The sequence below is a fragment of the Sorex fumeus genome, unplaced genomic scaffold (genome assembly GCF_029834395.1).
Source record: "Sorex fumeus unplaced genomic scaffold, SorFum_2.1 ptg000053l, whole genome shotgun sequence".
In the NCBI taxonomy this organism is placed as follows: Eukaryota; Metazoa; Chordata; class Mammalia; order Eulipotyphla; family Soricidae; genus Sorex; species Sorex fumeus.
In genome coordinates, this window is record NW_026606110.1 from 2,347,373 (window position 1) to 2,374,006 (window position 26,634).

General features: G+C 44.0%; 1 protein-coding gene across 4 annotated transcripts in view; it reads left to right on the forward strand.

Moving 5' to 3' along the window:
- VPS13B (vacuolar protein sorting 13 homolog B) overlaps positions 1-26,634 on the forward strand; it is a 667,453-nt gene that overhangs the window by 572,151 nt on the left and 68,668 nt on the right. For all 4 annotated transcript variants that reach the window (XM_056124953.1, XM_056124949.1, XM_056124951.1 and 1 more), the window contains exons 39-42: positions 13,353-13,549; positions 19,329-19,510; positions 20,581-20,930; positions 26,090-26,251. In XM_056124953.1, coding sequence (XP_055980928.1) covers positions 13,353-13,549; positions 19,329-19,510; positions 20,581-20,930; positions 26,090-26,251 — 891 coding nt within the window. The remainder of the gene's footprint in view (positions 1-13,352; positions 13,550-19,328; positions 19,511-20,580; positions 20,931-26,089; positions 26,252-26,634) is intronic.

The window sequence follows — 26,634 nt, forward strand, 5'->3', positions numbered from 1 at the left end:
AGACTGGTACGTCAAACAACAAAACCAACCAGTCTTGGTGATGAGGGGGAAAGAGCTCCCATCTACTGCAGCTGGGACTGCCAACTGGAAACATCTGTCTTCTTTTGAAAGTCTTTTTTTTAAAATCTTTTTGGAAAACAGTAGAGACACTCCTCAAAAAAACTAAGAATTGAGCTTCTGTTTGACCCAGAAATTTCACTTCTGACCATTTACCCCAAAAGCCCCCAAATTCCTGTTTCAAAAAGACATTGCAGTCCTGTGTTCAGTTCACAGTATCCAAAATCTGGAGACAGCGCAAGTGTCCAGTAACAGATGACTGGATAAAGAAACTATGGCACATACACACAGTGGAATACTACTTGGCTCTGATAACAGATGAAATTATGCAATTTGCCAGTACGTAGAAGGAACTAGAGGTTATCATGCTGAGCAAAGTCAGCCGAAGGAAAGGGACAAATACAGCATGATCTCTCTGGTATGTGGAATAAAAATAAACTTGTTAAGGAATAACAAATGACCGAAAGCAGCAGAATCTGAGAACTGATCTACAGAAGTGAATTTATCAGAGGGAGACCCTGAGACAGGGGAGAAGGGTGTGGGGTTAGAACATTGTACTCATGGATTCCTATCATTAATGATGTTGTGAATCCTAGTGACAAAAAATATTGGTGAGGAGGGATGGTCTCTCTGATTTATTTTTAAAATGTACTGAAGGTAAAGGTAAAGGTAAAGGCCCTCCCGTTGATCGTCGATTTGCTCGAGCGGGCCCAGTAACGTCTCCACTGGAGACTTTGTTGTTACTGTGTCTGGCATATCGAATACTCTCGGTAGCTTGCCGGGCTCTCCGAGAGGGGCGGAGGAATCGAACTCGGGTCGGCCATGTTGGCCGCTTGTAAGGCGAACGCCCTACCCACTGTGCTATCGCTGCAGCCCAAATGTACTGAAATTTTGTGATTTATAATACTGTTAATGGTGGTTTATTACGTACATCATTCCAACCACATCCATCACCAGTGTACCCACCCCCCTCTTCCCAAGGACCCAGTGTCCCTTCCTTTAATCCCTCAGCCCACAACTCATTGTGTGCATCAGTTTTCCCATTGTGTTAACCTTTGGCCTTTAATTTTTGCGACTTTGCTCTGCATCATTAAGTCTCACATATGGATGAGATCATTCTGTATCTATCCCTTTCTTTCTAACTGGCTTCACTCAGCAGGATATCCTCTAGATCCATCCATATTGCAACAAGTTGTGTAATTTTGTTCCTTCTTGGGGAGTACATAGTATTCCATTGTATATATGTACCACAACTTCTTGATCTGTTGGGCATCTGGGATATTTCCATATCTTGTCCTTTATACTATATGTGCAAGTAAACATAGGTGTGCAGGTATCTTTCAAGTTATTTTTTGTATATTTTGGGGATAGAAGCCAAAAATTGGTGTTGCTTAGCCATATGGTATTTCTATTTCTATTTTTAAAACTTTTTAAAGAATCTTTGAAGAAATTTACAAACTTTATAAAAAATGTTAGTCTACACATTCAGGAAGTTCAATGAATTTTGAGTAGAATAAATTGAAAGATTTCTGCACCAATATTTTAAATAAAAACTTTACAAAGAAGAAAACATAACTACCATGATAGCAATTAGAGATAAGAAGCTTATCAAACCAAGGGAAACTCACTAAGATTGACAGCTGACTTTTCAACAGCAAATATGGGGGCAGGTAAGAGAGACCTTGTTGAAAATGCTGAGAGGACAAAGATAATGAGGGGGGGGGAGGAAGAGTCAAATTAATTGACCCTAAATGATCAGTGTAGATAGGATAGTTCTAAATGTGTTGTGCTCAGACTAATCCCTAGAATCTACTCTAGAGCCAGAGCAGGGAGGGAATTTGCCTTGCGTGTGGCTGACCTGGGTTCAATCCCTAGTATCCCATATGGTCCCGTAAGCACCACCAGGAGCAATTTCTGAGTTCAGAGCCAGGAGTAATCCCTGAGCATCTCCGTGTGTGACCCAAAAAGGAAAAAAATTCAAACATAAAGTTTCGTTTTAAAGAAGCCAGAACTGATAAATTATAAGTGACATGCCATGTGCTCCAGTTTTTCTTCTCTGATCAACAGGTAATTCATTTAAAGAACAGAGGCTGTACAGCCAGATTGTCTGTTGCTTACTGAATGTGCAGTCTCGAGAGCTTTGACTAGTCTCAACCACACAGCCAAATAACTTACATGTATAATAGGAATAAAAGTTTCCTCCCTAAAACAATACATTAAGAGGAAACCTGGCTCCACAAGATTGTCCAGTGCTTAAGGCATTTGCCTTGCATGCTGCCAACCCCAGTTCAGTACATCCTTGGCGGTATATTTGATCTCCCAAGCACCGCCAGGGGTCACTTCGAGCACAGAGCCAGGAGCATCTCCTGGGCATCACGGGCTGTGGCCCCAAACCCCCAAAACAACAACAACAGCAACAGCAAAAGCAAAACCTTTATATTTGCAAAGGGCCTTTGGCACAGTTTCCCCTTCTCCAGGGTAGCCCTCAGTTGCATTACTGCCTCTACTGCTATCACCGAGAACCTGATTCCTGGTGGAAAGCAACTCTCTTCCCATTGACTTGCCATCCTGGGATGTGTGGGGTGGTGAGTTACTGATGAAGGCAGTCCCCTCTTTCCTGCCTCACCCGCCTTCGTCCTCACTAACCGGCCTTTCACCATTAGCTGCCATGCCTCTGTTGTACACAGGAGGAGAGGATAATTTTTGAGGCGAAGTTATCTGATGAAAGTATCCGATGAGCAGATACTTCCCTTGCTGGATCTCTGTCCACCTGTGGCTCCTCGTTGCAGCTCTCCCTGCTGTGAAGCTCGCCCCTATACTTTGTCTGTGTTGCTTAGAGGAACTGGGAGGGGGGGGGGGCAAAGGCCAGTAACCCAGCACACAAAATCAGAGATATTTATCTGCAAGGACAGATGGCAGTTGCAACCCTGTTAATAGCCTTGGCAGGACTATTAAGTAATAAAAACAAATTAAGTGCCAAAATCTTCTTTGTACCAAAAATATTTTTAAATGGCCAACACACATGCTAATCTTCCCAAATTAGCCATCAAATGGAAACAAATTGTGGAATAACATTTTAAATGCAAAAATACATGTGCTCTTACCAACTGGCAGATATACAACCTAAAATATATTCATATGCAAAGACCACATATGCTTAGAGAACAGTTTATTATGTATGGCTGGCTAATTTTTTAGGTCCTGTCAAATAACGGATAGGAAAACAAAATGTAATAAAAATATATATAATCTTGACAGTCACTTGAAATGTACCATGTGTTACATGTGGAATGTTTTCCAGTGAAACCAATTTACTTGTTCCCACTTCCCATGACTCAGTACTAGATAGTCAGGCTCTCTAAACTATTTTTTGGCAACCAAACTTTCTTGGAATAGTCATCTTTCCTTCAAGTTATTCAGTGCAAGCATTAATAATAAATCCTCAGTTGTAGATATGTAACCAAAGATCATTCACATATCTTTCAAACCTAGAAGCGCATAATAAGGTTATTTTAAATAGATCATAGAAAATAGAGCCCGGATTTATTCCTGGAGAATAATTAATTGCTGCCATATGAGGCACACTACGACTGCCTTTGATTTGCAGCCCAATTAGGTTCCTACTAACCCAGAGATTCACTGGGCAATGTCCACCTCGAACCGAAAGACAGAGAGCCGTGAGCTAATGAAGTTTGTGAAAAGTGGGCCGGGCCGCAAATTAATCTGGGGGTGAGCTCATGTATATGATAGCCCCCCCCTTTTGGGGGGAACAGAAAGAAGACTGGAAGGTGAGCTCGTTGCCTTTTCAGCACCCTCTACCACACAGCGGCCTGTGGATGGGCAAAGCGGCTTGGGCCCATTGGCCATCTCGGCTGGGCACACGCGAACCCCGCAGGCCCTGGGCAGAATCAGCCCCATGGCCATGGCCACGGCCCCTCCTCAGGCCACAGTCAGGGCCAGCACCGCCTCACTGCCCTCTCTGCTGTCGCTGCCCAGCTCTCAGCCCATTCCCTCCGCATCCTGATGGGGACCCCCTCTTCGTCCTTCCTGCCACCCCGCTCCCCCGCCTTCCTCTCTTCCTTCTTAGTCCCTGCCACGAAGCCCTCTGGGGCCTCTGCCCTTGGCTTAGCGGGCCCCGTTCCCCACCAGCATCCCCTTCAAGCATGAGCCCTGCGCCTTGCGCCTCCCACCTGGAACCCCTGCAGGAGCAGGCGCCTGGGGGGGCAGGACCAGAGGCGCTGTCCCAGCCCTCTACTGCCACCTGCCGGTGCTGTCCCCTCCTGCAGAGCCCTGCGCCTCTTCGAGATTCACTCCAGTTCCATCCTACTCTGCAGTGGCCACCAACCAACTTCGCCAACTTTGCTTTCCCTCACTCTCAGAAGTCTCTGCTCCTTGGCTTCCTGCCTTTTTCTTCCCTGCCCTGAACATCCACACCTTCCCAAGCCCAGCTTGATCTCCTCACTTCCTGCACCCACACTCCCCTCCCCACCCTCCACCCCCCAGTCCTGCCACCGTCCCAGACAGCTTGGCCTCGGAAGCCATTCCTGCCCAAATCTTGCTCCGGTCCCATCCCCCTCTGCCACCTCCACTGCTCCGTGTGTCCCCCAGCAGCCTGCACTGAGCGACGTTTGAGCCTCTGTCACCCTCTCCTTGTGCCCTGGCTTCACATCCCCGCCTCACCAACCCGGAGCCTTCCTCTGTCATTTTCAGCAACCTCGTGTAAAAGGAGATCCTGCACTTGCTGTTCACTGTGCTTCCTTCCCGCCCTCCTGAGAAAGACAGAGGCTGGAGTCGGCAGTGCGGGCACGCTCTGCCCCTTCCCTGCAGGGCCAATTGCCGCCTCGGGATTTCCCCTGGGTATTCTTCCAGTGTTTCCGTATGTCCCTGAGTGAGTGTGATCACTCTGTGTCTGTCCCTGTCCCTTTGACTCATTGCACTTGCCACAATAACGGGAAGGCGTTAGGTCAGAGAAGGACCTCTCCGACAGTGATAGAGGGAAGTGGTCACTCTGGCTGAGAATGGGTGCTGAAAGGCAGGAAAGTGACAGGCATGAGACCCTTTAGTCACGGTAGTGCAAACCACAGTGCCTCAAAGGGGGAAAAGCACCAAAGGTGTCTGCCATTGAGGCAGGCGGGGACATCAGTGGATGGAAGTGGACACTGGAGAAGGAACGGGTGCCCAAACATTGTGTGGCTGAAACTCAGTCATGGACAACTTTCTATCTCACAGCGACTTAATGAATTAATAAGTAAATAAGGAAACAAATCAAACAAAACCTTTCCCCTTGAGTGGCTCTTTGGGCCTCCAGCTCGGTCCCTTCGAGCATGAACTCAGCCCGCCTGACTGAGTGAGCTCATGCTGTCTCCTCCTCGGGCCCACACAGACCACAGCCTCCTCCCGAGAGACCCACCCGCCTGCCCCAGTCCGGTCAATGACATCACTGTCCACAGTTGCTCCAGCTCACAGCCAGGGAGTCCCCATCTCCTCATAGCTAACCAGCCTGCACAAATTCACGTGTCTGGCGTCTCCCAGCACCACCTCACTGCTTCCATCCTCTCTGTGTTTGCAGTTCTGTTTAGAACTCTGCACCAATCTCAGTTCATCTCCCCCACATCCACCTGTGCCCGATTTCTTTTTATTGCTGTTGTTTCTTAATTCACATCAGCTTGAGATATGACATGGCATATATTTAAGATATATAGCAATCTTTTTATTACTCACATATTGTACATGACCAATATAGCCATGATTAGCATCCTCACAACAGTGCATCGTAGTTGAAATTGAATTATTTTTGCACATATATGTGTACATAGTGTAGTGAATATACACATGTGCATCCCCTTTTTTAGATTTTATCGACTCACCGTGAGATAGTTACAGCTTTTATGTTTGAGTTACAATCACACAATGATCAAACACCCATCCCTCCACCAGTGCACATTCCTCACCACCAACATCCCCAGTATACCCCCACCTTTCCCACCCTCCAACTGCCTACATGGCAGTCATTTCCCATACTCTCTCTCTACGTTTGGACATTATGATACTGAGAGACCATCATGTTTGCTCCTTTATCTACTTTTGGCACACATCTCCCATCCCGACCGATTCCCCCAACCATCGTTTTCTTAGTGATCCCTTCTCTATTCCAGCTGTCCTCTTCCCGCCCACTCATGAGGCAGGCTTCCAACTATGGAGCAGTCTTCCTGACCCTTATATCTACTGTCCTTGGGTGTCAGTCTCGTGTTGTTATCTTATACTCCACAAATGAGTGTAGTCCTTCGATATCTGTCCCTCTCTTTCTGACTCATTTCACATAGCATGATATTTTCCATGTCTGTCCACTTATAAGCAAATTTCATGACTTCATCTCTCCTAACAGCTGCGTAGTATTTCATTGTGTGCACCCCCTTTTAATCCATTCTTTCCACAGCACTAACTTTCAAAGCCATTGATAGTATCACTGTTTTGCTCAGAAACTTCATAGTTGTTCCATTAAGTTAAAGTACAGTATCCTTAATGTGACCTGAAAACAACATCTTTTTCAAAAAAACATTTGCAGTGCTTGGGAATTAAACCCAGGTCTCATATATGCGTAGTACTTGGGGATTGAACCCAGGTCTCATATATGCACTTGACCACTGAGCCCCATTCCCAGCCACTATTGGCTACAACATGGATGGATCTGAAAGGGGCTCATGCTAAGTGAAATCACAGTTGACTGTGATTCAATCCTCAGCACCCTTGAGTACAGGCCCTCCCCGAGATATACTTGATAAAGCTAGCCATTAATGTAAAGTGTTCAAGTTCCCCCAAATTAATTTTAAGGTGTCATTGAGAGTCACTGTATAAATTTAAGGTTATAGCATAAAAGTTTGGTTTTACAATTTTTTTAAAAAATGAGATAGCACTGGTTTACGAGAGTTTAAATGTTTGTATGCTTTTAGGAGTGCAGTATTATCATACCCTGTCCATCGCCACAGTGTCAATACCCCCCTAATTAGTCCATCTAACCCTTTCAGCCCACCCACCCCCATCCTTGGAACCCCAGTTCTGCGATTGGAGTTTGAGGCTTATCTTCAGTGGACATGGCCTCCTCCTTGCCTTTGTTTCTTTCCATCCTACACATGACTGAGACCATCCAGTGTTTGCTTCTTACTGATTTATTTCACTTAGCATGACCCCCTTCCAGTTCCATCCACGTTGTAGCCAAAGGCAAGACTTCACCTATCCTTACAGTTGGGTGGTAAGAGCCCATTGTATCTCTAGGCTCTCTTCTTTCTTCGCCTGTCATGGGACATGTGTGATATCTCCAGATCTTGGCTCTTCTGAATGATGCAGTGTGTGTTTTCATGAGTCCGGCAGCGCTCTATCTCAGCTGTTTCCCCCACCCCGGGGAGGTCGATGGTGAGGGGCAGACGAAGAAATGAACGAGGGCCAGGCTGGTTGATATCACAGTCACGGTCACGGTCACGGTCCTCCAGTTGTTCATCGATTTGCTTGAGCGGGCCCAGTAATGTCTCCATCATGAGACCTGTTGTTACTGTGTTTGACATATCGAATACGTCACGGGGAGCTTGCCAGGCTCTACCATGCGGGCGAGATACTCTTGGTAGTTTGCCGGGCTCTCCGAGAGGGGCGGAGGAATCAAACTCGGGTCGGCCATGTGGGCCGCTTGTAAGGCAAACGCCCTACCACTGTGCTATCGCTTCAGCCCTGATACTGGTTGGTATCAATTGTAGTTTATTCCAATCTTCACTCCCCTTCTGCTTCTCTTTCTCAAGCCTGAGCCCCTCTCACCTCTGACTCTGCCCTCTGGAGCCCAAGCTTGAGCCTCAACCCGAGCCTCAGCCCGAGCCTCAGCCTCCACCTCAGCCTGAGCCTTCTCTCTGCTCTCTGGAGCCCGAGCCCCCTCCGAGCTTACAGTCTTAGTTTATATAACAATCACGTAGGGTGTTGACACAAAGGTGGGCTGAACATTAACAAATCAGCAAAGAGAGGTAAGACCATCCTCGAGGAGATTAACTCAAGGATTAACTGAAGGAGATTAACTCAAGGATAAAATCTCATCTATAGAGATTATTCCAGATTACTGGGAGATCTGTTCAAGGGTGGGATCGCAACAAGGGTGTGTTCTTCCTCAGATAGTAATCTACTTAAATAGTTGTAGTAAATCTACTTCCAATATTTCTAGCAATGTCATTCTGTATGAGCACAGTAAGAGATATAAACTTATAGTTTGGTTCTTGCTGAGGACATCTCACTATATATTCCACAGTCCTCCGGCCAGGTTAGTCTTCCTAGCCCCAGCAGGGTCCTAGTCTCATCGTTACTTTTGGATCATGACAGCGTTTGTCCATGATCATGCCCTCAACTTAGAGTTGAGTATCGTGGCACTTTGGCCTGACCCATTTCAATGCCAGGGTAGTTCACAACTTGCCTTGGGTCCATTCAGTCCCTCGTCAGGACCCTGCTTTTAGGGTGACAGGAACAAAGGGCAGCTGAGTCAAGAAAGCAGATGCCCAGGGCTAAATATTATTCAAGGCCAATCAACTCCCAAGTTACAAAGCATAATATTAACTGTCTTCTTGTGTCCATACAGAAAGGACATTGCTTTAAGGTAAACTATGCAAAAGACATAACTTACAATACAAGTTCAGTGTCCTTAGAAGGATCTTATCTTACAAACTAACATAATCTGATTAGGGAGAAAGGTGATTAACTGGCTGGGGAGGAGAGCACAGAGAAGAGTTTACAGATAAACAGAGGAATGGGAGTGACTTGGAGCACTGTGATGGGTGTAACCCGATGAACCTAAGCTCCTTGTGGCAAGAGAGAAAGGACTAGCCAATGTTATCCTACAGTGCAGCCATGACCACAGTTGTGCATATCCCTTCTGAAATCAGTATTTTTTATTCTTAGGATGGGTTCCTACATGTGGAATCACGGGATCATGTAGAAGTTGTGTTTTTAATTTTTCAAAATCTCCATAGAGGCCCAAATAGTTTACAATTCCACCACAATGAATAAGTTTCTTTATTACTGTTATTATTATTATTATTATTGCTTCTCATACTTACATTTCACAAATTTGGTAGTTGAAAGTTAGACTCGTAAGAAACTTTCTCAAGACCACAGAGCAGTGACTTAATGCAGGCCCATTAAGGATTTTAATGTAATGTAATAAGATACCTTTATCATGGAGACATAAAGCATAAAAAGTCTATGTGCCTTATGGGCTTACTTCCTATTGTATATTTGCAAAAGCCAGGAACTAAACCTTAAAATCGTATCTATACTCGGTATTGTGACTAAATTTTCTTTAGAAACTATTTTGTTTAGCTTTTGTTGTTTTGGGGTTGCTGTTATTTTTTTCAGCTATTCTTGACTTTTTGCTCGGAGGGTCACTTCGGTGATGCTCAAGGGGACCTTGCAGTGCCTGGAATAAACTCCAGCCTCTAGCATGTAGACCTTGTACTCCAGCCCAATGAACCCTTGACCCTGTCGAAAATATGAAGATGCATATACAACATGTGGGTGGAGAGAACTGATATGTGACCTTTTCAGATATAGGTACGCAATTTAAAATGTTCTCAACAGAAGCTTACATGTGGAGTGAATTTATTAATACCTCTTTATTAGCCAAGGAAAATAGGGTGCACAAAGGAAAATCCTGACAAACACATAGCTGACATATTTTGGGTTACATTTCTATAGTCGTCGTCTATTGTCTTCTGAATTTTCAGAATAGCCTGGAATGTTCCGATGGAAGTATGTAACCACAGAGCAGCCCCACACTGAGTTGTGGACTAAATCAAGTTTGTTTCTGGCTATCTTCCAAATGGGGCTCCCACAGTGCCTCCTTGTATAAGGCCCTGTGTTGGGCCAGTCCATGTTCATGGGCCTTCAAACTGCATCAGGGCTGCCCACAATGGGTCCCAGATTGGGTGCCTTAGAGTGTGGCTCTGTTCCAGCACCATCTTCTCCAGTACAGCTGACAAGTTCTTTTTTCTTTCAGGTCTCACCCTGCTTCCCAGTATGTATGAAAATGATGGAGCTAATTTTCGTAAGCTTTGTCATTTTCATATATATTAATTTTAATGGAAAACTTCTGCAGATGACACCAGAAACGAATAATTTTTTTCACCCCATGTTCTGTGTAACTTCTTTACTAAGAAAATGATGTTGGACTTACATTCTGTGATTTGTTATTACAAATAAAATTATTGGATGGGATTTTCTCTTTTTTCTTATAGACTTTCCTCAACTTATTTCCCCTCCTCCATTGAGATTCTTGTGTTCTTAGATGCCCTAGTCCATTTCTCTCCTCTTTCCACCTCTGATCATGTGTGTCTTGAGTCATAGCACCAACTCCCTTGCTGTCCAGAGTGAGTTAAGCAGTGTGAGCTTGCTTTCATTCCCACGTCTTGGCCAACATTAGAATAGGGATGGTCAGAAAAAAACATTCTGAATTATGATTGCAGTGTTCTTGAATATCCAGGTCCAAGGTTTATTCTTTTCTTCCCCAAAATAAGGGATTCTAAGGAGGAAATCTAGCAAGTCAGATTCTTAGTTGCAAGCTGTGTGGGTCCAGTCCAGCAGCGGACACAAGGTACGTTTTGCACATGGGCAGTTCACATTTCCCAAGCGCCTTCTAAGCAGCAGTAAATGAGAAGCTTGGTCCCATTTGTTCTTCACAAATACCCGTGAGAGTATCTTGTCCCTTTCCCCTTTTTAGAGATTAGAAACTGATGTTAGAGACGCTCATTTGCCCGAGACCTTGGAGCTGGGATTTGAATCCTTTTTTGGTCTGACTTCAGATTTTATGCTTTTATCCTCGATATTTTGTGGAGAATCTTTATTGTGCCAGAGAAGGGCTGAATCCCCAGTATGTTCACATTCATGCATTCATTCATGAATTATTCATTCATTCATTCAGTGACACTCTGTGTGTGTGTGTGTGTGTGTGTGTGTGTGTGTGTGTGTGTGTGTGAACATTCATTCTGTACTTTGTCAGGTGCCGTGGAAATCCAAAGCTTAGCCAAATGGAAATCATTCCCTCAAGGAATGTGTCTCCCAGGGAATATGTCATATGTGGAAATAACTATCATATGAGGTACACAGGGAGCAGGGCCATGAAACAGATTCACGTTCCGAAAAGCCATTGGCGCTCAAAAAAGGGAGAGTTTCCATCTGGGGAGGTGAAGAGGCTCAAAGAAAGGTGGTATTTCATTTGGACCTTGAGAGATGGGGAGGATTTAAACATGAAAATGAGGGAGGCGATGGTTCTGTCAGAGAGAATATAGGAACCAAGACCCTTTCGGGGGAGGTAGAGCCAGAGCAAAGTCATGGAAAGTCAGATTTCTGGAAGAACTGGCTCACAGCAGGATGCTGGGGAGTGGTTGCTTGTCTTACCATTGAATACAGCCTTGGCTTTTGCAGCCTCAGTGCTGACCCCTCAGGGCCCCTTTTTTCTGCCTTTTATCTGGCACTTCTCTGCACAGCATGTTAAGGAACTTCATTATAGGTGGAGGGAAAATTCTTTCCCACTGAAATATTAGGAATCACCTCTTTAGGAAAAAAAATGATTCTGAATCAGCCTATTCATTTAGGAAGCTTCGACAGTGATCAGGCAATGCTTCAACCCCAGAATGCCAGAATGTGTTAAAAGCCAAAAAGATTTCTTTAGTAATGTGGCCCTTGGTGCCTTTAAGGCCCCAGGTCAGCTGAAAGGGACAAGCTGTGAGCAATGAAGCACCGAGTGTGATGTGTGCAAGGTCAAAGGCGGGCCAGGATGGGGGTGCTCCCCAGAGGGGAATGCATCGGAGCCACAAAGACAGAGGGTCCTCCCACATGTTTGATTTCGAAACTTAATGTTGGCTGTCTCTGTATTTGTGTATAAAGATAGTCCTCATTCATTTTAATGGTTATGCCAATGTTGTACAGAATGTAATTCTTTTTAATTCATCCTCAGAGTCTTATATTTAAATCCTCACCTATTTATGGATATCTAAGTTGTTTCTACGCTTACACATACTTAAGTAAACACACACACACACACACACACACGTCCACACTCTTGCATTAAAACTATTTTCTAATTGCTTTCATTTAGGGACTAGTGAAGTGAGCCAGGATATAGATCACTGCTGTGTTTGTGGGCCAGTCAGATCTCTTCCTCTGGGAGCCACATCAGGCAGGATTGGCACCTTAGAGAGAAAATCCAGTGTTCCTCCATCCACGCTGAAGGGCAAACAGGCTTGGGTCTGACATAGGAACCGTTACTGTTGATCACTCCGCCTGCACCTGCGTTACCTGTGTGCTTTGGTTTTCCTCCTGAGTTCCATGAGGGCAGTGGCCCAGAGACAGGCTATGCCTGCAGAAAAGGGACAGACCTGGGCACAGTGCTGACCACACCCACGCCCACCCTTTCAGAACAGGTCTCTTCTTTGTGCCTCTTACACACACACACACACACACACGCGCGCGCGCACCTCCTCTGCAGACAGCCTGAAAAATCGCGCCTGGAATTGTCTGTCAGGGCCTCAAAGCAGGCAACTGCTTCCTCCAGCCACTGCCTTTGCTCCTTTAACCATATGCTCATGGACCATTCTCCCATTGATTCGGAAGCACTCGATGCCGCATTGTATCCCGGTTGCTTTTTTAAAAAAGTTACCTTATCAATACTGTTTTCTTTTTCCCGTTCCAGTGCAAGAAAGTCTGTCCTCTGAAGATTAAAATACCAGTGTTTCCCCTCCTTTTATTTCGGAGTTTAGTCCTTACTATTTGATCCCTTTGTTATTTCCTTTCATGTAGAAATATGGGTTTTACCAGCTGACCAGCCCATTCTTGCTACCTCACTTTTCATTTTTCTCCAACTTCTTTCAAACAGCACTTTCATTACAGACTAAAGTTTATCCGTACTTATATCATATACTACTTTTATACTGTTCTTCTAATGTATTTTTATGTTACTATCCCAACCTGATCTTTTAATTACTATAACTTTGTATTTAGTACCTGGTAAATTTTTTTTCCTTTTTTTTTTTCTCTTACTGGAACTGCTTTGTGACTCTATTTGTTATTATTCTTGAAATGGTCCTGCAAAATACTGTAGATAAGCAAGATGAACTTAGCCATGCAAAGGAAACCTAAGTATCGTCTTTTCAAACATATTCCCTTTTCTATGACTTAATGTTATCATGTTCATGAGGTTTATTTATCAGCCTTCCAACTAATATAGCAGCATTGTTTTTATTGTAACCTCTAAAATCTTCTGCCTCTTAAAACAGGTTCCCTGTAGTTTGGAATACTGGGACGAACTCCAGAAGGTTTTCGTGGCATTTCAAGAATTCAGTCTGTCCGAAAGCAAAGTTTGTGAACTGCCGTTGCCAGATGTCAACCTTGTGCATGACCAGAAGAAGCTGGTGTCCTCGGCCCTCTGGAGAATCGTCTTGAACAACAGCCAGAGTGGGGCTGATGACCAGAGGTAACCACACAGTGGCACGATGGTGGGAAACAGGTCAAATCCACTTCTCTCAACCAAGACCCTTCTTGACCCCGTCTTCCACTAGCTGGTTGAGCCAGGCACGAACTTGGTTTCAAAATTTCAAACCTGTTAACTCAAAATCCTGTGCTTTCCTCAAAATACAGCCCCAGGGGCACTCACAGAGATCCTCAAATCTAAAACAAGAAATTCATCAAACTAACCAAAAAATAATATAGTCTTCCTAGATGAAAGAATTTAGAGGCAAAGAATCACCTACTCCCCGGGATGTTCGGGGGCGAGCAGCTTTACCTAATGAAACCCCAGGGGCAGTCACAGACGGGTCAAATAACTTGTCTCCTTTGAAAATGGGGAATCTTGGAGATATTTCCTCCTTAGGTGGTTTTTAAAATAACTTTAAAAGATAAACCTGTAGACATTAGAAATTCTTGACTAACCAAAATAACCCAGACCCAAAGGATTTCCACTTGGCAGAGTTTTACCCAGTTCTCGAATCCTTTTGACATGAAGACTTCCACACCATAGATGCTTCCTGGCACTTTGAGTCACATCCCCAGATTCCCCGTTCTGCATTTTTAAGGTTTCCAGTAAGCGTTTCCTCCTTAGCATATGCCCTGGCTCAGATAAAAGACTGTCCACAACTGACTTTTCCTGATTTCTTCATGTGCACATATCCTTAAGTTTTCCTTTTCCTGGTTCCACGAGAGACAAGAAACTAGAGCAAGTTACTCTCATTAGGAAGATTCCCTCTGGTCATTCACTGCCGTGTGCACACAGCCTTCCAGCGTTTTGTTCTCTGTCTTGCCCACGCCTCACCTTCCAATTCTCTGATGAGTGGCCCTTAGCCTTGCCTTATTCTTTGTACACAACCCCCCTTTTTCCCAGCACACATCCTGAGCACCTTAGTGGAGAAAGTGCCTACCATTTCAGGCTTTTTCAGAAAAAAAAACTGATTATCAACAAGTTTTTCTGTTTTTGTCCACTCTATATACCTTTTATACGGTTTTAATCAAAGCACACTGTTCTGTGTTGTAAATATCAGAGTCCAACTTCCATTAGAAATAGATTAAGATGTCCTTTCTTTGAAAATATTTGGAGCAGGGGGTGGAGAGAGAGTTTAGTGGGTAGGGCACTTGCCTTGCACCAGCCAGCCTGGGTTTGATCCCTGGCACCCATATGGTTCCCGATCCAGGAATGATTTCAGAGTTACAGAGCTAGAAGTAATTCCTGAGCAATGCTGGGTGTGGCACAAAAAACAAAACCTAAGAATGCTAGAAGCTGAAATCTTGTTTGGGACTGCAGAGGTAGTATAGCCAGTGGAGTGCTTGCCTTGTACACAGCTGACCTGGGTTCTATCCCTGGTACCACATGTGGTCCCCTGAGCATCACCAGGAGAGATCCTTGATGCAGAGTCAGGAGTAAGCCCTGAGCACTGCCATGTGTGACCCAAAATGAATAATTTAAAATTATAAAATAAAGTTTGAATAATAATATGTGTTCATTGAAGAATGTTTCTGGAAATCAAATTATACTACTCATAATCCCACCATAGTGAAATATTGGTTTTTAGTATCCTAGTCTTTTTCACTGATTACTCTGTGTAATTAATAATATATTTGATTAATTCCATTTCACTATCATTTGGGCTGTTTAAAAATTAATCACCCTCCAGTGTTTAATAATACATACATTAGCATAATTCCTGCTAATGTATTATTATAGTGTATAATTAGTGAAAATGTATTATAGGATTTCAGAGGTTTAGGGGGGTTTTTTGTTGTTGGTTTGGGGGCCACACCCAGTGATGTTTATGGCTTACTCCTGGATCTACATTCAGGAATAATCCCTGATGGTTCTGGTGATTGCAAGATCATATGGAATCCCAGGGATTGAACCCAGGTCAGCTGCATGCAGAGCAAGCACCCTAGCCACTGTACTATCACTCTAAGCTTCTAGGATTACAATCTTGATTTTTTACCTATAATATAGCAATTTAGACTTCCAGTGAGAAGTCAGCAGATAAAGAGAAAGGTTGCCTCTTCTTAATATAGACTGCCTAGTCAGGAACCAAGAATTCTAAAAAATTGAGATATTAGATCATTAAAATAATTTTAATATTGAGTTTCAATAATAGTAGAAATAATTTTTTATTCTAATTATGAAAGAATGCATTTTTACCATTGAAAGACACATTTAGACAAGGTTGATTACGCTGAACATTCATGGAAATTAAGCTTAGCACTCTGGAAATGTGGAAACTCCAGGGAATAGAACAGATGCAGGTAATCATATTCAAACAGCTTTTTATTAGGCTTCTGACATCTCACTCACAAATCTTTTGTCCTTACCTGGAATTTTCTAGCATTCCTATTATTGCACAACTTATCTGCTTTAAATTGTTTGGAATTAACTACTTTTCAGATAAAAAGCGATAATATGAAATAGTTTCAACAGTTGGCTTAAGAGTCAACATAATAAAACACCAACAAGGCATTTTTCAAAAGGGGCAATCAATAAATTTCATCCTTTTTTTAGAAAGAAAACATCAGCGCTTTGATGCTGTGTCAACATTCCTTACAGAGAGAAAACTGTTAAAATTATCCTGATCCAGAATATTTTGTCATCCGAGAAACCTAGAAGTGGACAGACACAACAATATTTTTGTGATTAGAGATGTTCTCCTCAAAAATGATTTTCTCAGTGGTTTGCAAAGTAGATACATTAGAAGTTCATAAAATTCATCCCATGAGGGCTGGGAAGTAGTATGGTGGCTTAGGGTGCACACTCGGCATGTGCCTCATCCAGGATCCATTTAATGCACCACTGGGTCTTGGAGGCTCCCAAGTTCTACCAGCATAACGGATACCACCAGTATCGTGGGCCTGAGTGGGCCTGAGCAGAACCACAGCCCCAGGACTTTGCCCTGTACCACCAGCCTGGGTGGCCAAGAATCACAAGTGGATGACCACGACACCCAAAAGGAGAGAGAGAACAGGGGGGAATGCCCTGCCACAGTGGCAGGGGGGCTGGGGGCGGGGGGAGGGATATTATCCATGGTGGTGGGAAATGGGCACTGGTGGAGGGGTGGGTATTTGATCAGTGTATAAACGAAACCCAAGCACAAAAATTTGTAAATCTACAACTGTACCTCATGGTGTTTCACTAATAAAAAAAAATAGAACGTTAAAAATAATAATAATAATAATAAAAATAATAAAAAAAAGAATCACAAGTGGAGCCCCAGGACCTCCTAAGTGAAGTATCAGTTCTGTGCAGCTTAATCTTTAAACATATATGGGGATACAGATGCATAGAGACAGATATCTTTCCGAAAGTTGGCATAAAACTGCCAGAGTGCAGGACAGCTACAATGGTGCAGCCTGAGTGCAAATCATTTGGTAGAGACTTGAACTTTATACCCAGGTTCAATTCCCCACCATCTCTCCAACTCTAAAGGTTTTAAGCTAAGACCTTAGAAATGGTTAGAGGCAGAGTAGACTGAGGGTGGCACTTGAGCCCTCAGTAAAATAGACCCAAGACTAGACATTCAGTCTTGTAGGCCGTGGTCCATTTACCTCAGGCAGTTATATTGACATGTAGCAGTCTCTTGAATTCAGCCCCTACATATTGGTGATAATTATATGCCACCAGCTTTAGTGGTTTACTATGTATGAAATTGAAGTTAAAGGCGGGTAGATCAATAAGGATAGTTTCTGTGAATGAAGCAGTCATTAGATTAGATCTGGCTATTTGGGGGCCTTTCTTTTAGAGACTTTAGATCCTGTTTTAACTATCCTTTTGAACTATTTATCTTTGGTATTACCCTGAATATATTTACACATCAGTGACCATTGCTAAGGCCCGACTAAACCCTCTTTATCAATTAGATTCTCCCAAGGAACAGCGCTCTCTCTCTCTCTCTCTCTCTCTCTCTCTCTCCCTCCCTCCTCCCTCCTTCCTCCCTCCCTCCCTCCCCCCCCCACCATGAGAAGTAAAGGATCCTTAAGTGAATGGACTGTCTATAAAGTGGAATTATGTGACTCCTTTTTATGTAAGGATTTTAAAGTCCCAAGTGTAGTAGAGCTAAAAGAGCCATATAGGTCAACATTTCTCAACTGAAGGCCATATAATTAAATGAAATATTAGAAAAATTTAGTTTTACTGCCTCAAAGTAAAATTATATTCCAATTATATATGCCACATTAATTTTATGATCAAGAAATGTGTAGTTTTATGGGACTAGAGATATAATACAGTGGGTAGGACACTTGCCGTGCATAGTGTTGACATGAGTTTACAATTTCTGGTACCCCATATGTTCACCAAGTCCCACCAGGAGTGATCTTAGAGCACAGAGCCAGAAGTAAGCCCTGAACACTGGCATGTGTGCCCCCACCTCCCCGCCCAAAAAAAGAAAAAGGCTTATATGAATCCAGTTTTTAAATAGAAATTGATATTCGAATAGCTTGTGGTCATTTCAATCAGGTTCTAAAGGTAGAAGTAGTATCTTAGACTACTTAAATATAACTATATATACCTGAAAAAACTCCTTTTAAGTTAAGCATTGATTAGCATATTTGATTTGGGCAAAGTGCTTAGGGCTTGCTCCTGGCTCACTCCTGTTGTGCTGAAGGGACCAAAGGGATGCTGAGGGTCAAAATCCAGGTTAGATGCATGCAAGGCAAGCACCCTACCTGCGCTACCATCTCTCTGGCCCCTTGCAACATCTTTTAAGACTCAGCTTCTTCACTGGTGAGAACACCCCACTATTCTGGGTTCACTTCTGTTCCTGGGCAGGGGCTCTTGTTTTGTTTTGTTTTGTTTTGTTTTATTAATAGCATTACATTTTCCAAATATCACTGGTTAGACTGTGAGTTCTTTGAACACCAACAATGTGTCCCTTTTGCTGTTTTTGTCATGCTTCTCCTTTGGATGCTGGAAGTCACAGTCTTTCTCTTGAGTCTCATGGGTTTGGGGGCCAGACTTCTATAACTGTGGTACAAATTTCCAGTGCAAAAAAAAAAAAATCTGGCAGATGGAAATGGAAAGGAGGCAGCGAGCACCAGTGCACACAGTGCACCCTGCACCTTCTGCCCTCCAGGCCCCATTCTCGTGCTTCTAGCTTCTGCCAAAGCGAGAAACCCAGGCAGTGCCCGGTACACCCTTCCCCCATCCACCCATGCTCTCACCATTCACCTCCAGCTGGATGCAGAGAGGATGGTGCTAGATGCTGGACAAGTGAGCAGAGCTGGGTCATTGTCCTCGTGACCTTGGATCTTCTGGACATGGCCATGTAGCACTTCTGTAACCTAGTACAATAATCACTTGGTGTTGGGTAGAGTATTGACTGATTCATATAGGTTTGTGGGTACAGATAATTTGAAGAAATGAAACAGGGGTGAAGCACTGATAGTGACCCAGAAAGTGGGGCTTGGGACAGCAGCATCACACTCTAAACCATCTTGTCTTAAACTATAAGGACAGTAAGTATGGGAGAGGGGACTGGGAGGAAGTTGGCTTGAAGGAAGGTCAGCGAGGACTCCTCTGAGACTTCTCTGCCCATAATTCATAGAGAATAATTCATACAAACATAATTTTAAGAGTAAGTGTTTATTATATGAGAAAACACAGAAGGTTTGATGAGCACAGATTGGCTCTAGGACTATGGGAACCAGCTTCATAAACCCTTAAACCAGGCATCCCACTCACATTATATTTGGAGACTGAAATTACTGACTTCTTTTACGACTTCCTCCCATAGCTCTGCCAGTGAATCTGGCTCTCAGAGCACGTGTGACCAACTTATAACACCGACAGCGCTGGCTGCTTGCACCAGAGTCGACTCCTGCTTCACCCCCTGGTTTGTCCCATCTCTTTGCATCGCCTTGCAGTTCGCCCACCTTGAGTTGCACCTTTGTCATCACCTCGACCAACTAGGCACAGGTATGCTTTAATCTAGCATCAGAGTAACATCCTCCGGGCCAGAGAGATAGTACAGCGGGGAGGGCACTTGCCTTGCATGCGTTCAACCCAGGTTTCATCCCTGGCACCCTGTATGGCACCCCAAGCTCACCAGAGGACAGCTGGGTGTGGCTCCAAAACAAAACACAAAATGGCAGTCCCTTACTGTTAACCGTTTTTGTTCCCCCACGGGTTTTTCTTCCTTTTTTCTTTTTCTTTTCTTTTTTTCCCTTTTTTGGAAACAAGTCATCTGTTTTTACTCAGAAGATTTGTTTTCAGGAAGTGGAGAGGCTTGGAGGTGTTTCCATCCTGTACCTTAGATGGGGGTCTTCACACATGGGCCCTCAGGTGTAGAAAGTTGAAGAACGCTTCATGAGAACGTCAGTGACGTTCCTTCCCTGTGATTCTGTTATCTGGCTCTTCCTCGCTCCCCTCCTGACAGCTCCACCACACATGGCTGCAGAAGTTTGGGGGTGTTGCATCCATCCCCAAGTCAGAGGCGTCTGAAACACCTCTGAAACGTACCATAGAGGTTACCGATTATCGTGAGCTGTTTTGCTTGCCTCCTAATGAAAATTTTTGAGTAGATAATAAAATTGCAGATGTTACCATTATTCTCATTATCATTTTCTGGGAGGTGGGCTGAGAAAGAGCCATGCCTAAGTCCTCTGGCATTACTCGTGGCTCTGTGCCAGGGATCACTCCTGTTGGAGTTTGGGGGACCATATGTGGCGATTGAACATGCAAAGTCACATGCAAAGCGAGCAAGATACACTATCTCTCTGGACACCCAGAATTTGTCTCTGAAAATTAGTGTAACCATTAGATAAAGATTTAAGTGATGCCCTGATCAAACACAAAAATTTGGTTTGCAATATCACACAATAATTAAAATGTTTCAGTGCCCTCAGGAAGATATTTAAAGTCTAAATAGCAGATATTGAACTTAGGAACCACAAAAATGAATAATGCAAATATCTTTCATTTTTTCTTTCCATAAAGTATGGGCTCACTTTAGTATTTTTTTCCCTCTCATTGGTTTTTCTCAACAGCTCCCCCACAATACCTGAAGCCGTTTATTTCGGATAAAAATGTGCCCTCCGAACTAGAATACATGATTCTTTCCCTCAAGGACCCTCACGTGTACCTTCAACAGTGGAATAATAGTCGAGCCTGTCAGAAGCTCCGGTTCTCGGCCCAGGTGGACTGCAGACTCCTTGAGTACCGAAACGTGACCATGCAGAGTATCGTGCAGCCCTTCAGCATCTCGGGGCAGGTGGCGCTTTCCAGCGATGCAGCGGGGGAGCTGCTGGACGGCGCGGTGGTCATTGACTCTGTGAGCATCAGCTTTGGACAGCACGCCGTCCATTCCCTGCACACCGCGACCAAAGCGTGGCAGCAGGTAGGCACATCTTCGGGCGTCAGCAGTTGTCTGTGTGTGACCTCCTCACTGTTATCACTCCTCATAAGTAGTGCAGTGCAAACAGGAGAAGGAGAGAAGAAAGCACTTGATGGGCACCAGAAATGCATGGTGCCAACTCTGTTTTGGCAAGGGCCATCGTGTTATTTTTAAAAACTTTGGGGAGTATGGGTTCTCCGCTCAGGCATTGGAGATCATGCCCACATTTTTGTGACTAATGTACCACATCTGTGTGGAAAGGAACATATTCCCAGAAATTTTTTCCAAGTATTATGGCTTTAGTGTGCCAAAGCTTCAACGTAGCTATGTATCAGATGGCCCAAGCATCCATGGCAGAAACGAAGAACCTTTTCTGATCAAAAGTATCACATCCTGCAGACAGGAAGCAGGAAGCAGAGAGAGAGAAGAACGACAGAGTGTAAAACCAAGCAAAACACTTCCCAGGGGATTTTTTTTCTCATCAAAGACCTTTTACTCTTATGGCTTGTCAGAAATGAGCCCTATGAAAAATGTGATGGTCTATGCTAATGAAATCTGTTCCCATGACCTCGTTAATGGACTTGTCCACATCCACTACTATATTGCCGAGGCATGTTTGAGTACTATGCTCAGCGATTTACGATCAAAAATGATAAGGTGTGCAGCGATTTAAGAGTAGATCACCACTGCATCCACTACTGATTTTCACAGTAATCTGTTTCCACAACGTTTGTGATGCTATTTAAGTTGAGCCATTTTCCCACATTTCATATAGGTGACAGACGTTTGTATGGAGCTGACTCCCCATGAGAAATGGTCCTGTAGCCCACACTGACCTCCTGTGGGGACAGGGGAGGTTGGGGGAGTCAAATTCTCTAACTTAACAATTTTTATGGGAATCAGCTCTCCTCTTTATATGCATGAAGACCTATACAAGACTAAGGAATTAATTACCTAACATGGCACTACAATAGCAAAGGGAAAGAAGATAACACATCTGTTTCATATTTTGAAATTCTTTTTTAAGGGCATTCCATGGTTTTCTTGTTGCAAAGGACATGCGTAAAATAAGAGCTAGTGTGATCTAAATCTTTGCAGCTGGTTCAAATAGCGATGTGAAAAAAACCTTCGTGGCTCCAATTTCTGTTTTTTGTCATATTTTGAACAATGCATTTAATAAAAAACAAACCCAGAAAATATAAAAGAGTCATTGATAGAGCATTTAAACCCAGGATATTTTTGTCCTGGTATCAGGACCATTATAAGAAAGCTCGTACGCAGCAACTACTGCAAAATGGCCCTCAGAAACGGCTGTTTCCTCCCTGGGTCAAATTGTTCTCTGAGATACAGCTATACGTATAAATAAAATACAGTGCATAAATATTTAAATGTTTTAAACCACATCAGAGTGTGAATGACTGACTAGCTAACACCGTGCCTTGAAGGAATATTCGAGTTTTTTTTTTCTTTAATGGAATGGTATATTTGATTAAGTAGAGCCATATGTCACGTAGCGTATTGCTGACAGGTACATTCTATGAATAGTTGGTTCTGATTTATACAGGGATTTGGCAATGTTAACACGAGCCACAAGAGGATATACTTCTGTAATTGTTGCTGTAATTTTCTCGTTTCCTTCCATGTCAAGGGTACTTGCCACCAAGTTTTAATGTGGTAGGCATCTAGCCCTCTGTATGCTAAAGTAAATACAGAAAACACACTACTCTGAAATGACAGGACATTTGACATTGAAGTGGACTTACCAAGGGTTATTCAGTTCTTTGATTATAAAATGTTCTGAATTTGCTTTATCCCTTTAGAGGGAAGTCGAGTTTCCCAGGGAGGGCAGGGCGCTGCTAGTGTAATTGTTGCCAAAGAGAAATAGGAAAATAGGAATTTAAGAAGCCGGGTAGGTCATGGAGTCGCCACATCCTTCTGATCAGATTTGTATCCCAAGCAAGTCATTCGTCCCCAGCGTGGCAGGACCAGACAGTTGAAGCATGAAACAATTTGGCCTTTCACCTCTAGGTCACAAGATCAAGATGAACAGAAGCCTCCCTCGGTATCTAATTTCTCCGACTACAGGTCTCTCACTCTCTCCCATAAATGATGAATGTTTTGTGAAACCAGATTAGGGACCCGGAATGCCACTCATAGTTTGCTGGCAGTTTCTGTGCCACATCTTCAGATTTGCACAAAATTGCACTTTCTGACAATTTTGACTTAAAAACCAAAATTAGGCCTGGAGACCTTTTTTTTGCATTAAAAAATGATGACTCCGTTAAGTGCAAGGCCTTATTAAACTTCATATTTAAACACAGTTTAAATATGAAGAAGTCAGTTTTTATTTCAAATCAGAGTATACTGAGGCTTCGCCTATATGATGCCACAAAAATGTGTAGGAACTTTTTTTTCTTTTTACAGCGTACCAGAATTTAAGGCATTTCCATAAATGTTTTAGCTTATTACGGTTATAATGAACTCCACAGATGAAGGAACACTCTAGAAACTGTCCCCTGAGGGCATTGAATATTCCTTAGAAAAATGTAAACAACCCCTGGTGTTCTTTCATTTACATTTCCTCCCCAAACCTTTGTCATTTATTAAAGGTCAGTTTTTAGAGAGGAGGAGAGTAATGTGATTTTGTTTGTTTGTTTCTGCACAAGCTCCATCTGGTAACTTAACCTCTGTATTACCCACAGAGTGATCCCAATTCATTATGAACACTGAATTTTTGATCTCTGACTATCAGTCTAAGTGGGAGTTTGGAATATCTGCCCTTTCTTTGTGCTTGCCCTCTTGGACCTGAAAGAAGAGAAAAGTGTTTACAAGGAGAACCACGATGTTGATGATATGATGTTATGTGGAAAAAATCTCATCCAAATGATTTTGATCCCATGGTTCCAGTTTGATCATAGGTTTCAATAAATATATGAGATCGGATAGGCTAGGTGAGAAGAGCATGAGAACAAGCAGAACACACAAAAGGGATAGCAATTTCCCTTTTGGGAAGAAAATTCATCGAATTCTGCACAGTAGAGCCAGAGAGAGAGAGTACATTGGGCAGGGTGCTTGTCTTGCACTGGGCCAGCCCGGGTTTGATCCCTGACCCCACATGTGGTCCCCCTGATCATCCCCACCAGGAGTGATCCCTCAGTGCAGAGCCTATGGATGTGGCCTAAGAAAACATAAATAAACATATATTCATTTATGTAAAAAAAACATATAAACATAGCAGTTGCCTCCAAATATAAAATTATATTGTTGAAAGAAAAAACCCATATACATTGCGTTTCTTAATTTCTCTACAGTGAGCATCTATTTCGTGTGTCATTTGGAAGTGAAACAGATTCAGTAGGTTTGCTTCCCATGCGTTGTAGAGCTTCCCAAAAGCATCTCTGCTGCTGGGGCATATCAAAATGCTGCGGGGAGGAAGCGGCCTGAGACCAGGGACCATAAGGGAGTGGACAAGCTAGTCAGGCGAGGGAGAGATGGACAGAGGCGGATTTGTGGTGTCAGGTGACTGAAGTGGGCCCTGGGAGTGGCAGGGGTGTCAGAGGGCTTGAGGAGCTGGCCTGAAATGGGCAATTACAGAGTGACTTGGGGTAGCTGAGCACAGCCCCATGGGACCATCGGGGTCTGGAAACCCAGCTCTGGGGTCAGAGCACCGTAGGAAGGATGGTGGCGGACATCTCTGTACCAGTGCTGGTTACGACTGCTCTCATCTCACTTAGTCAGAAACTCTCCTGGTGACCAGTGGCAAGTAAAATCTCAGTCTTGGAGACCAGAGGCTGAGAGAGCAAGGCTCGAAGTCCACTGGGTTCTCTGGAAAAATTAGGCATTTCCGGGCCTTCGTCCCCGCTGCCCAGAGTTTGGCTGCTCCATGGAAGCCTGTGGAAGCTTCCGGTTGGGGCCTGCCTGGGGTCTCTCCCAGGGTGGGGCTGGAGATCTGCTCTCGGCCCAGGCTGGGCTCCTTGAATTTTCATCCTTGGGCCTCTCGGGCTTCAGGCTTCACTTCCAGCAGCCACGCACATGAGCAGCAGCCCCTGTCCTCCCTCGCGCCTTGCAAGCGCCACATGACAGCACATTGTTGTCATGACATTACTCACACCCACAGCTGGGAGAGGGAAGAGCGCCAGTTGTGTTTTACATGCCATGGCAGCAGTTAGGCTGATGAAGATATTTTTTCTCCCGTGGAATTCTCGGATTTATCATGGACTTAGCTATTTTCATTTACCAGAGGCCTGTGTATTGGTGTGGGGGGGTTGGTCTTTTGTTTCCCTGTTTGTTTGTTTTTAGCCATAACCCAACCAGATTGATAAATGAATAATCACCAAAAATTCCTTATCACTTTGGCAGTGTTTGGGCTTAAGACAGCCAACAGAGATATCATTACGCTGATGAGGTATCAACACAGAAATGTATTACTAATTTGTTGAGCCTCGGCGGTTTAATTGGTGACATTAGTTGATTGATGACTATTAGCTGAAACAGACACTAACAACTGGTTTTTAGCTAACGTTATTTCTCTTGAAAAGCAACAACTTGGCTTACACCGACTCTTGGACTTCATCTGTTTTGTGTGTTCAGCCTCTATAGAATAGAGCGACAGTTGTGGTTTTATTTACATCTCTCCCTGAGCAGATTTACACACACACACACACACACACACACACACACACACACACACACACACACTCCTGCCTCTTTCAGGAACTGGAAACACATTGCCTAAATGATCCACACTTTCTGTCGGGTACAAACTGTGTCTTTGGTAATTGGGCCTGATTGTTTCATATAGAAGGCCAGGAACTTGGTAATTCTAGCCTCCAGGACTCTGCTCACAAACGTGGTCTTCCAGTCCCAGCTAATTCCTTGGAAAATGTTAAATGTTTGAAGGATCTCATTGTTCTCTGCTCTTCTGTGTCTATGATTTATTTTGCAGGAGCATAAATTGAAACATATTCTTGGACCCTTTCAGATCTCTTGAAGGTATTTTCTGTACTTGCCCTGGAAGTATAGAATACTTTGTATACCAGAGCTAATGACAACAGATCTCGCTGTGTTTTGTGTGTTGTAAGAGTCGCCACTGGGCAGACAGCTGCCAAACAGCTTTGCAATTAATCTGATGCACGTTGGCTTTCCTCTTCTTTTTCTTTCAGAACAAATGCCCTGAGGTAGAGGAGTTGGTCTTCAGCCATTTCGTGATCTGTAACGACACACAGGAGACGCTGCGGTTTGGCCAGGTGGACACGGACGAGAATATTCTCCTGGCCAGCCTCCGCAGTCACCAGTACAGCTGGCGTTCGCACAAATCTGCACAGGTACGGGCCCTCCGGGGCCCAGTGCACAGGGTCGCTATGTGGGAGGGAAGCTCGGCCGCCCTCTCCAGGGAAAACTCCTCCTGGAGGCAGAGCTGTGGACTGTGGGAAACCAAGCTGGATGGCAGAGGCATCTCCCTGGGGAGCCCCCAACCCCGCTGGAAAAGGGGGTCCAAGTAACGCCTGCTACAGAGGGTTGGGGCACGGGGGGACTCTGTGAATGGGTGTGTATCAGCCCAGCGGATTTGGGTTTGGGGTTTTTCGTGGATTTGGGTCTTTCCCATGTGCTGGCCTCAGGCCTTACTCTCTGGGGACAGCATGGGATGCATTGTCCAGAGGAGCACTGGGAGAGGCAGCCAAGAGCCCAGGCACTGCCCAGGTAGGAA